We start from the raw sequence: 12,945 nt of genomic DNA, 5'->3' as shown, positions 1-12,945 counted from the left end.
GGGCTGGAAAGGGCTGAGCAACACACAGATCCCAGAGCAGAGATCAAGTGAGCAGAATGGCTTATTCATGGGGTCCTCCCCCAAGCAGGGAGAGCTTTTTTAATTCAAGGTTTGGCCCACATGGAGCAGCTAAACTCAAGAAGATAATATGTAAATAGGGTGTTAATGGATACAAATTAATTCTGCATCTATAACAAATGCCACAGTGCTTCTGCAAACAGACCTTTGGGAAAGGATAACAATTTAAAAAAAAACCCTCACTCAAATTTATTTGAGAAGGAGATTAAAGGCTTTTAAAAGACATTCAACTGTAAAATGGTTCCTTCAAAGGAAAACCTGCCTTTTGTTTGCCTGTAGTTCTTCTGGACAGCTGCTTACAGGCAGACAAGGCAGATCTTTTGCCATAGAGAAAAGATGTATGTGTTCTGTGCACAAAGAGCTCTAGGACTCAGGTGTGGAGAGAAATAGCTTCTGAGCAATTCTCAGTAGAAGTTATGGACAAGGCATCACTACTGACAGACAGGTTTGGACCCTAATCCAAGTAGTAGAATTAGTATTAATGGCTCTTAGTTTATTGTTGGTTTACAGTCTGATTGCTAGACCCAGGAGTGGCCATTTCCATGAAACTTACAATTCCAATATTTTCAGCCAAAAAAAATGCTCTAACAGCTGAAAAGTTTTGTATTTTGCTACTGTAAAGCTTTTGTTGATTGATATAATCTAATAACATAAAAAAAAAAGGCCAAAAGGCCAGTGAGCATCAAGGCATAACTGCTTTGGCCAAAGGGCAGCATAAAAGTTAGCTTAAATCTAACAGCTGAAGTCAGGAGCCAGAAGGCATGCAATAGTTCATACAAATGACATTTAATATGTCAAAGAAGCAATCACTTCATTTTGAATACCAGCAATACTCTGTAAAGATATAGTTTACTTGAAACAGAATGCTGTCATATTAAGTAAGTAAAATTACTTAAGAAGAAAAATACAGATACTTTCAGCAATAACTGTATGTGACAGTGTTTGAGTACTTACTCATTTTGAATAGCACTCAACTCAGATGTCTGACAGGATTAAGTGCTGGTAAGTATGGCTAAGGGAAGCAGAGTTTTGGATTAAACTCTTTGCTCCTCACTCAATGATATGTGACACATAAGTTGGAGTGTCCAAGGCCTGAGCTCCAGTTATTGAAGCACTCAGCTTCCCAGATGAGCTGGTTTTTGTGTATCATGTTAAAGTCAGGCAGATGATGGGTCATATCACCAGCACAGGGTTGATGGGTCATATGATACTGAAATGGTTTAAAATAGTCAGGTGATTTCTTCTCTCTGGCTGGTGAGTTTAGAGTGAATGATCTTCGAGGAAGCATGGTCAGGTAGTAAAAATTGTCTGGGATTGACTCTCCCTGTAGTCAGTTCCTGGTGAGAAAAACATTTATTTTCAGCTACTTTGTTCTTATATAGCAATGAAGATGTAGGATTTAAGTATTTGCCAGAAATCTGAGATGTATGGTATGCATGTTAATCTAAATCCTTTATTAATCAGTGTAAGGTATCAATAGACTGTGGTGATCCCTCTATAAACACAAAATTATGATTTATATACAGCTATACCCAAAGAGAATTAGAGCTACAGATTAAATAATTCAGATTTAGGAGGCATGGATGAATTATTGTCAGCATTATAATTCAGCTATTAAAATCAAATTTGTTCAGCTGGTGGTGTGAAGTATGTGTCAGCCATTCCAGCATTTGACTCAGAGACCACCTGGAAATTTATGGCAGGCCTAAGATGCCAGGAATGAATCATTCTGGACAAATCCTTGGTGAAAGCTAAACTGCAGATATTGATTGAGTTATCCCACCAGTTGCCTAAGCAGAAGAACATACTGCTTCCCTGTCCAGCTGGGACAACACCAAATAAAATTAAGCCAAGTCAGAGCTCCAGGTTAAAGATCTTTTCAAATGTCTCAAAATCTAGAAATTACACTGATCCTTTATCCCACTGTTGCCAAATACAGCCCATTGCTACAGCACTGTTTCCATACAGCACAACATGGTAGGTGCAAATTGCTCTATTTCAGAGGAATTTACACTTCTCTGGCAGAGTGTAGCAGATATAAAATCACATTTCTCAAAAAAAATTAGCCAATAAACTATACAAAAGAATGCAAATATTCACATTCCTGGTCTATTTTCCTAACTTCACCATTAGCATCTGTCCTCCATTTTGATGTTCTTGGTTAACTCTTTGAACTGTCCATTGGGACATGCTTTTAACTGATCCCCTTGAAATATTTACTTGCTGGCCTACTCAACTTTTTGAATGTGGCTTCATAACTGTAAAGTATAGCAACCAACCACAAACAAAAGCTTAAGATTGTACTACTTGATCATATTGTACTTAGTTGACATTCTGACAACCAAATCAGCACCTGTAGCAGATGCCAGTTTTATAAAAGTGTGATATGTGCTGGTAAAGCAAAAGTTTGGGCACACAAGTCTGAGTGCCAAGTAGAGCCTTGCCCTTGTGAAAACAAGAATGAGACAAGCTCCCACAGTTTGGACCACTTGTCTGTGCTGGAAAGGTAAATGAGTATTAACCAAAACCACATCAAACATAGCCTTGTATTCAACATAAGTAAGCATTGTCATATGTAATAGAAGATGAGTAATGGCAGCTGCCTGCTGGTTCTGTGGCAGCTTTGCCTAATAAATACCCTCCCTTTTCTGCAGCTTTCCTCATCTTTCCAAACAGGTCGTGGGTGAGGTATTGAAAGCCCTGAGAGCAGGATAAGGCTTTGTACAAAGCTGAGCTGCAGAGGGGAGGAGGCATGAGCCAGCAGAAGCAGCTTGGGTGAGCTGGGATGCACTCAAGAGCTGCTCAATCGTGACATTGTGCACTCTGTCCTTGCTGCCTGCAATAACTACTGATTTCATCACAGAAATCATTTACAAAAAGGAAACCAGCCCTTCACCCTTTTTTGCCAAATTTTTTTCATTCATTTCATCATTGATTCAATTGATGCCAATTTTTTTTCATTCATTTATTCATTTATCAATCACAGCATGTTTTATTCTAAAATTATGTCGTCATATTGCTGTTGCTAAATATAGGCCAAGACTCCTACTCACAATAAAAAATCCTCTTGTTTCTCATCAACCCCCTGCTAAAGCTTCATTTCAACTCCCTTGTGAATCACTGAGGACACTGAAAGCCACCCTATTTTTCTCTCTTTGTGCAGAGAGCCCAAGACATTAAAAGAGGAATTTTGTTTATGCAGTGAAAGTATGGCTCATTAATATGGCTTGGTGTTGATATATCATTTGGCTTACACTTTTGAAATGAAACATCCAGCAGCAAAGAGAGTTCTGATTTAAGGAAGCTGAATGTGTTCACAATATAACACCCTCATATATTTGAAATTTTAGTTTTCAACACTTTCCTCATTCTTCTCTCATACTGCATAGCTGTGATAAAATACAATTTTCAGTTAGGAGATAAGTTGTGATTTTTTTTTTAGTGGAGCTTGAATGAGTTAATTTTTTCTCATCTTCAAGTATTAAGCCTCACTTGATGCAAATGGATAGCTCCATGGGCTTCACTGTAGGCAAAATTTGCTGAAAGAAGGCACAGAGTACACTTAGGCTACTCCCTGGTAAATGGTGAAATAGAGCAGCAGATGGTTTATTGTGCATGAGAAGGAGGAAGGAAAGGTCCAGGTAGCATCCAGTATTTTATGTAAGAAGATCTAGAAGTAGATTTTACCTACCCACCACATGCTATTACAAAAAAAATCCCACTCCTAAACCCAAATGTGTTTTAAAAAGTGGAAAGAGGCTACCATATAACTGGCAGAAAGCAGAAGATTGTGCTTTTATCACCAAATAGGGAAAGTCAGAGAAGCACATCCCATTACAATGAACTATCACTAACAATCTGGTCAAAATTTAATATTATTCTCCTGTAAAAAGATAGCAAATTATTCGGATTTAAAAGGATTGGTATCTCATATGTAAATATTAAAAAAATAATAGCAAATAGTGAATCTATAATGGCTGTCTAAGATCCTGTGTTTCTGCAGCATGGGAGTGATTTGGATGCAAGATCTGTGATAAGCAGGGCAAGAGAAACACTGCTGGTTCACAATAATTTTCAGTTTGGTTAAAGTGTTGAAAGACAGGAAGAAGATAGTTAATATGAAAATGTGGAATCTTTCAGAGTATCTTTACCTTCTCTCATTTTACTGTCTACCTCTGATGAACCCAGCTCACACTTAGTGGGGCTCTGCTCTCACATTTCTGTGACTATATCGGCTTAAATAAATTACACCAAACACAAACCTGCTTCTTGCTGCCACCAAAAATAAAACACCATCCTCCTTTTATGAACAAATTTAACAAATTCAGAGAATGCTTTCATTCCAAGATTTCATGGGTTTGCGTAGAAAGCAGGGTCTCTGCAAAAAGGGGCCATGGGTTTCCTGGAATGCTGCATCTCCTTGTTAATGAAATCCTGGGCAGATTTGCTGTGAGAAACCATCATCACAAAACCTGCTGCAATCTGCTTTAGCTCCCACAGAGGATAAAAATTATACAGTCAGAGGGACTAATCTCTTTGAATTCTACCCTGTCTTGAATCTCCCATTCCACTTAAGACAGTGAGAATCTGACAACTGAGTGTCTGCTCCAGCAATGTCTGACCTCTCCTGACACCTCCTCACTCAGATTATTGCCCCCAAAAGGCTGTGATGAGGCAAAGGCAGCCATCTTTCCCAGGGGAAGGAAAAAAAGGTGAACTAATGGGGTCACTCAGCTGCTCCTGTGCCTCTTTAGGTGTTCAGGACACACAGCTGTGTAGCTGACAAAAGTCAATCCAGTCTGGCTCCCCTTTCCTTTGTGAGAAAGCAGGTGTGTCTCCTCCCTGACTGTTCTGAGATGTTCTCACCAGGACCAGTCCTGCCATCATCCTTTTAGTGTGCAGCACAGCCATTGAGGGACATTATGAGATGAGGTGGGATGCTGTGACAATAATACCTTCTGCAGCTTTTTGTATCTCATATCCCACACTGGAGCCATTGCCTCCCAAGCAGGTCTAATACATAGAATCATAGAATAGTTAGGGATAGGAAGGGATCATGTAGTTCCAACCCTACCATGTTAGAAGTCGGACAACTGAATATATATTTGCTTCAGCAGGCCCAAAGTCTATTAAATAAAAGAGTTTGGGAGGACTCTGCCTTTCTAAGTCTGTGATCTGATTAGAAAGCATTGCTCTTAGAACTCGCACAGAGAAAACCAGGAAGAGTTTTCCATAATCAAACCCAGTGATTAAATCAGGAAGAAAGAAGAATAGCTTTCTGCTGATAGTAGATCTGTATCTTTTTTACAGCCATACCCACTATGAAATGAATTAAAAGGTGGATGGCTTTCTTTATTTCATGTGAAGGTAAATGTAGTAAAATGGAACTTGTTCAATATGAAAGTTCACAACCCTTCTAATTAGAAGACAAACTTTATTTCCTAAGCTGCCATGAAGAGAAATAATTTCCAAACACTCAGCAAGCCCTACTACAAAACTGAATTTTCTGTTGCTCTGTCACTTGACCAAGCACAGCATCTTCTTCTTATCCCTCACTCTTTCCTCTCGGTCACTTCTTCTGGAGAAGCAGTTTTGACGGAGGGTTTTAGGGGGTGGAGAGTGGGGTCCCTAATGCTGGGGCGGGGGTTTCTCGTCGCGGCGGGGGCGGCAATGCTGGTCCGGCAGCGACAGTGGGAGCGGTGCTTGGGACCGCCCCGGCGCCCATTGGCTCGGCGGCTCCATATGGGGCTCGGCGAGGCCCCATAAAGGCGCCGGTCCGCTCATCTGTCCGTCCATCCCCGCCCGGCCATGCCCCCGCCGCCGCCCGCCCTGCCCTGGCTCCTGGCCGCCTGCTGCCTCTGCGCCCTCCCGCGGGGCTCAGGTACGTCCGGCACCGGGGGAACGCGGGAGAACCCGGGAAGGATCGGCTCCTCTACAGGAGCCACGTCCTTGCTGGGCTCCGCGGCATCCCAACGCAGCCGTGTCCCTCCCGCAGGGTTCCCGCAGCCTTTCTCGCGCTACCGGGACGGTCTGGAGCTGCCCCCGAACCAGGTACGTCTGGCACTGGCGTCCGGCAGCGATGCGACGGGCAGAGGTAGGGAAGACACGGGGAAGGTGGGAAACGAGGCTCTGTGGCAGGGAAATGAGGTAGGAAATCGGCAACGGACTGGCAACACCTTATTGAACACCTTATTGAGTACCCTGGGGGTCGGTAAAGAGAGGAGGGAGGCTGGCGCCCTGGTGGAACAGGTATGGGCAGGGGTGTGGAGTGCAGCAGGGTGCAGAATGGGACACCTGGGTCAGCCAAAGACGGACAGGCTAATAACAAACCAGCTCCGACTTCCCGAGCAGAAACACAGGTCCGAAGGTATAATGGACACACTGTTAATGTCTATTCTTTACTTTTTAAAGCAACTGGCACTGTGTTTCAGTCAATGGATGGAAATGTCCGATCAACCCCAGGTAAGTTGACTCCTGTGTAATGTGTTTGATGTGCTGAGACTCTCTCTTCCAGACACACTAATTGTCCTGTATAACCTGGAGCATCGATGTCTGCAGGCGGCAGAGTCTCCGCCAGAGAGCCAGCAGCTCTGGAGAGCAGGGCAAGTTTGTTGGTGTGTGTGCTCTCCTCCTTGTGAAGCTAATGCAGACCTAAAGAAAAGCACTTTTTTCCCCCATTCTTGCCATGCCAATATTATGCCAATAGCAGCTAACACTGTAGTAATAAGTGCCAGACAGTTCTGCAGGATTTAAAGGTCCTGTTTGGTCCTGGCTCGGCCCTTCATGGGTGGATGGGTTTTTCTGGGGTGCTCAGAGGAGAGGGGGAGCAAGGGGAAGTTTTCACAGATAATTTCTGCTGGCCCAAGGCTCACAAACACTTTAAAGTGGAAGATCAGCTGCACCGCATTTAATATCGAGCCCAAGGTTCATTTTCAAAGCAGGGTGAAAAATATTTGCAGGATCGGGAAGTATTTGGAAATTTTGAACATTTTGTTCTGATATTTTTTCTTTCTGAAATGTTACAGTTTTGTGAACCAAAACTTGTAGAAAACAGTTCCCAGAGCCTGTTTTTCAGGTGTCTTACACCTCACTTCCTTTGAACCTGTAGCTCTCATCTAATGTGATTGCATGCATAAGCAAATCCCTGTCCAGTGACAATGAGTATGGGACAGTCTATTTCAGTATATGATTAAAGACTATAATACTGATTGACCAAAAGGCTTGTAGTTAAAAATGAGCATAGATTAAACATGCCAAAAACCAAAGCTACCCCTAGAACTAGCATTTTAAATACAAGAAATGCATTTTAAATACAAGAGGCTGATTTTGATCTCTTTATAGCACCAGACTGTATTGACAACAATTGTATTGTGTGTATTCTCCTCAAATAAAAGAGTAATTTTTCATCTCATAATAGCATCAGTAAGTTTTCCCATACTCTGAGTGTTTTTGGTGAAGTGTGCTCAATCTAAATTGATCTGGGATCAGAATCAAGCCTTGTTTTTAATCAAACCATGTACACCATGTTCTCCCAGTAAATGTATTAAAGTATGGTTGTTTTTTTTCAGATCTCCAGCACTGTTTTGGATCTCTGTTATTCCATATTTAACAGCATGCATAAAAATGAGGTAAGATGTAATTGCTTGCTTTGTTCCAAAGCACCCGCTTCTTAAACTTAAAAAGCAACCACTCCACAACCAACTTTCTGACATTTCTCTCTAAACAATAATGTATAATCTAATATTGTAACAGTTTAAGAGATGTAGGAGGGTATATAAACGTATAAAAGATTTTCTTCTTGTCAGTAGTTTGCATGTAATTCTTAGTTACTTTACATTATTTATATGAAACTGATGTTTTTTTCACCAATTCAGAGCTGAAGAACCAAAACATTCACTTACAGTCAGTATTTTAAGCTGACCCTCAGTTTTGAATAACACAGGGTTAAATACACTAAAAATATACATAACATTGGCTCAATAGCAAACCTTAGATTATGCTGAACATGGAGGTGTATGAGTTGATTTACTGATTTTAATACTCTATTTGTGTTTGGGGTTTTTTGTGTTTCTGATTCAGAGTAAGGAGATTAGGTTGAGGAGTTATTGAGTATAGCTTTTTTTTTGTTGGTGCAGTCATATAAGGACCCACCTCAGTATCAGTTCTGATTTATATCACTTTTTTATTAGCACCATTTCATTAAGAACCTTTTCCATAAAATTCACTCAGCCCCGGCTATGTGCTAAAAAGGCCAATTTACTTGTAGAGGCTGAGTCCTCTGCTGTTTCAAAACAGGAGTAGAGCCTTCAAAACAACAATATTTTGAAATGCATTTCAGTATCTCTTCTTGCCAGTGTCTTTAGCTTATTATAATTCCAAGCATGCTTTCCTGAAGCAGTCACTAAAGTCTACAATACTGAAGCTGATTGTATAAAAAATGATAGCATTTTAGTCATAAAGTCTAATAAATGTTTCTGAGTTCACTATCTACTCTTATGCTTCCACAGCTTAGCCAATGAGGGAATGTCCAGAATCATCTGGTAACTTTGAACAGAGTCTTATTCCTAGTTACTATTTTAATTACTAACTTTGCAAAAAAATTATGTTTTCTCAAGATTGGAAGCTGAATCTCATACAATAGCCTTTCAAAAAACATGAGCTACACATCTGCAATATGATTTCTAGGTGTGGTCTGAGTAAAGCAGCAGATAAAACATGTGAAATATGGAAAAAGAACCATGTGAAGTTTTACCCAGCTGATCAAATCTCATATTACATTAAGTCCTACTTTCTTAGCCCACAAGGAATCTTCAGAAGACTCTACAAACATGAGTCTGTATGTAGTGAACCCAATGAAAGAGTCATGAAATCTTACTAATGTCAGCTGAATGTAACTTTCTACATTATTCTATATTTCTGTGAATAAAAAAAAAATTAGTCAGTTACAGATCTTACAGAGAAGGTAGATGGGGTTTTAAGAGAAGGCATGAAGCCTCAGCACTGTGAAAGGCAAAGTCCATGGCAATTTGTGTATGAATGGGACTTGAACCCCACCTGGGGAATTTAAAATGTTTTGTGAGAACTAAGAATATTTAACATCAATGTCCAGTCACTTCCCTGTGTATTTGAGATTTCCAGCCCAAAGATATTTAAAAGCTCAGTTTTTACCATATTTCTTCCACATAGTAATCTCTCACCTGTTATAAATTAGGATAGTTGAAACTGCAGGCTGAGTCATGAGCCAGTCTCTATCTTTGCTTGGTGTGTAATAATCAAATCAGAACAAAGGTAGCACTCATATTGTCTCTCTGTGGTAGTCTCCTTCTTTGCATCTTTTACAGCACCTTGGTTGAGCAAGCATTTTTTGTTTCCCTAATATTTCATAGCCCTGTAAGTTGATGTCAGTCGCTCTATAAATTGTTGTCTTGCAGCTTGAACCAAAGAAATCCTCTTCTCATACCCTGAACCATGATTCCCTGTTTCTTGCTTGTGTATTTTGTCTTTTAAAACTCCTTCTCTGCAGTTTCCCACCCACATGCTTTCCTGCATTCTCACCCATTTTCACATTCTTGCCCATGACACGTGTTTGTTTCTCAAGCCCACTCCAGGTAACTCAACCCAGTCATTGATGGGTGACTGATGGCACACAGCCATCCCATTCCTGGCTGGCTGGGAGCATACAGCCTGGCTGCTGTGTCATGGGCAGGAGGGCTCCCAAACCAGGCTGCAGGTTCAGGGCTGCATCATGTGTTGAACTCAGTCTGCTCACATAAAGTCATGGGGAAAGTTTCTATTCCTTAAAGTAAGTGTGAGTAGAAAAATGAGCAATTTTCTGAAAAATAAAGAGTGCAGGGGAAGGCTTAAACCCAGCAGTCTTTCCTGGGTTAAAACCAAGGGCAGTCTGAAAGGTGAAGAGCAGCCCCATTTTAACAAGATAAGAGCTATCAGTACAATTCAAGCCTGAGGAGTGGAGCTCCAGGCTGAGCTCTGCCTCACCCCCCAGAGCACAGCTGCACTTTGCTGTACAGCAGGGGAAGCCTGTTGAATGATGGAAATGAACTGAGTAACTTCCAGGCAAGGCTTCACATCAGTCTTTTAAAAGATCCATTTGCTGCTGTTCTTACATCTGTCTGTGATAAGTGTAAGGTTCTCTCTCTTCTCACATGGAGTGTTCCAAGCTCATCAGTAACAGAGGGTCACTGTAACAAACCAAAACGTGCCAGCACCTTGATTAACCTACAGTGTCCACTTGCAGGAATCACAGATTGCTTCTGCAAAATTTGCAAAGAAGGTATGTAAATATGAAGACAAGCAGTGGCAGTAGCAGTGGATAGGGAAGTATGTCCCTTTCCTTGTTCCTTTTCAAGTCAGCCTGGGTTTTTCCAGTGGTTGGGAAGTGATCTGTGCTGACCCTGCTCATACCCTACGTGTAAAGCTTCCTTTTATATTTCTTCTAAACCCTGTGAATCTTTAATTATGTTAATCTAGTTTATTTACATTAGACACCATGTCCTTCAGGCATTAGTTTTTAATCAGCATTCCAGATGAATGGGCATTGGGGACTATCAACATCTTGTTTGCATGCTGCTGAAAAAGGCCCCACATTACCAATATTCTGATAGAATAGTAAAATTTGGTAACAGATCTATGGAATTGAGTTTAAAGTATTTTGTTATTGTTTGTGTTTGATTTTATAGGACAGTCATGGAACTCTGGGGCGGCCTTTCTTCCTTTTCAGGGTATCTGAATCTCTTTGTTTTAAAGATTGTAAATCTCAGACATTGTTATATGTTCACAGATGAGCAGCTGTTTCACAAGTTCTAGCTGCAGTTGTTTTGAGTAGAGGCCAAATATCCCTATGCTTGAAAGCTTAGGGAGCCATTTGCTCAAAAAGCTCTGGTTTGACTAAAAGATGACAAGATAATGAGATCTGGGGTACTGGTAGATTAAACACTTCTTTTTGTTTGAAGATCTGCCTCTGCTAATGTTTTATCTTGAGCCAAATCATCCATGTGGCTTGTATCTGTGAGACTGTCAAGGTGCACTGATGCTAAATAAATTAGATCAAACATGTGCCTGAGCTGAGTGCCCACCTGGTCTGAAAGGTCTGCCCAGGAAGCAAAGTCACACTGCATAATGGTAAAAAGCCAAAGCAAAACTATCATAATTTCTCTCACATTTTTCACCCATTGGCTTGCTGAGCTATGACATGGTCAGATGCCCAGTGTGCTGCTTTGGATACACTCTGATTAACACCAAACTAATTTTTAGGAATATCTTCAACACATTTAAAAAAAATTAAAATACTGTAAAGTAGGTCACATCAGGTAACCAGAGTACCAATTCAGCTGTCATTTATGTTTAATTTCAAGTTATTTGTTGTTTCAAGTGTGTTCATCTAGGTTCTTTCAGTGCTGGTATTTACATGCTCTTTCTTAGGCATGTGCCTTTACTACCCTTATGAATTTAAACCCAAATCCTGAATGAGAATAATTAAGGTCAGAATGTTCAGCTTTTTGGGCAGAGGCTGAATGAAAATTTCTCATATTCGAAAGCATAACTCACCCTGCATGGATCTCCCTTGTATTTGATATGTTGTTTTAAAGAAAATCTCACTGCAGTTTTATATAGCACCCTATCTGCATGATGGGGAGGTATTTTGGTGTGCTTATAAGTCTGTAGTCCATTGCTTCTTTACAATCATCTAATTATGTTTTACAGCCTCGAAATGGAAGAACTATTGAAGGCAGTGGTAAGTAGGCAACCAAAAGTGTCAAGAATTTCTTCTGATGTTTCACCAATGATGACCCTCATGAGAAAAGAAGGTACTGAGAAGCAATACAAACCTAGTACAAACCTAGATACACACATTTCATATGGCCACTAAGAGCTGTCTTGACAGAAATGTAGGGCTTTTTCATGCTCAGAGACTTAGAGTGCACACCCTTGACAGAGGGATGGTTTTCTTTGTCATGCTTCCATACTCTAAAATAAGGTCAGCATGGTTAAAACATGGTACAAAGGGAACTGTGTGAGAAGAAAGGGATTCATGTTTGAGTAAAAATAACAGATTTGGGTGGTTTTCTAGGCCTTCAAATATCAAAATCTTCTGGTTTTAGAATCTGAAGCTATTTAATTTCTAACTTTGAAAAGAACCAGATGTACAGAATTGAGTACTAAGTCATATCCAGATCAACATCTCAACATAAAATCTGATACTGTGTTAATTTGTTTCAGAATATCGTGGAATATGAAGTTCATGGATTCATTTACCAGCTTGATGACTTGGTTTACATAAAGGAAAGAGACTTCCCATTGCACTGGTTGTCTATTATGTTACTCAGTTGTCTGGAATTTGCTGTTCCATGTAATAAATTTGCAATCAGTAATTCTTTTTGTTGTCCTTTTTTTTATTGAAACACATACTAGGCTTCCTTGGGCTATAGTCTAGCACTGCCTGCTGCCAGCTGTAATCAAAGAAAATCCATCATCTCAATATTGACAATTTTCAAATGCAACAGTGAAATTTATAACATCATTTTTAATAGGGTCATAAATTATAAGCTTGTCCTTTTGACTAGATAATATATTTCCCTGTTATTTCAGAATAGGCATCCTGAACAACACTATACTAAAATCATCATGGACATTTTAATGATTTATTTTGAGTAACTAAGTGCTCAAGTGTGATAATTGATGAATCCAAGGCACTTTGAAATAAGAGGAACAAGTACTGCAGCTACATACAAATATTATTTGATCAGATGATGTATTTTTTTCAGCCTTGCCTTACTGGCTATCAAAAAGCACAAATGAGGCACTTTTGGGAAATATTCTGAACATCTGCCCTTTTTTTCTAAAATCATG

General features: G+C 40.1%; 1 protein-coding gene across 2 annotated transcripts; it reads left to right on the top strand.

Moving 5' to 3' along the window:
• The first annotated feature begins 5,867 nt into the window (after positions 1 to 5,867).
• NMS (neuromedin S) lies at positions 5,868 to 12,467 on the top strand. Of its 2 annotated transcripts, XM_054628258.2 has the most exons (8): positions 5,868 to 5,959; positions 6,074 to 6,129; positions 6,490 to 6,540; positions 7,647 to 7,706; positions 10,334 to 10,369; positions 10,776 to 10,817; positions 11,800 to 11,830; positions 12,316 to 12,467. In XM_054628258.2, exons 1-8 carry the CDS (start codon positions 5,887 to 5,889, stop codon positions 12,330 to 12,332), a joined length of 366 nt encoding a protein of 121 aa, XP_054484233.2. In that variant the 5' UTR covers positions 5,868 to 5,886; the 3' UTR covers positions 12,333 to 12,467. The 2 variants fall into 2 exon arrangements, with proteins under 2 accessions (XP_054484233.2, XP_077030811.1); XM_077174696.1 differs by lacking the exon at positions 10,334 to 10,369.
• The last annotated feature ends 478 nt before the right edge of the window (positions 12,468 to 12,945 follow it).

Source organism: Agelaius phoeniceus, chromosome 2 (genome assembly GCF_051311805.1).
Source record: "Agelaius phoeniceus isolate bAgePho1 chromosome 2, bAgePho1.hap1, whole genome shotgun sequence".
In the NCBI taxonomy this organism is placed as follows: domain Eukaryota; kingdom Metazoa; phylum Chordata; class Aves; order Passeriformes; family Icteridae; genus Agelaius; species Agelaius phoeniceus.
The sequence above is the reverse complement of the archived record's forward strand: the minus strand, read 5'-3'. Positions and strand labels throughout refer to the sequence as shown.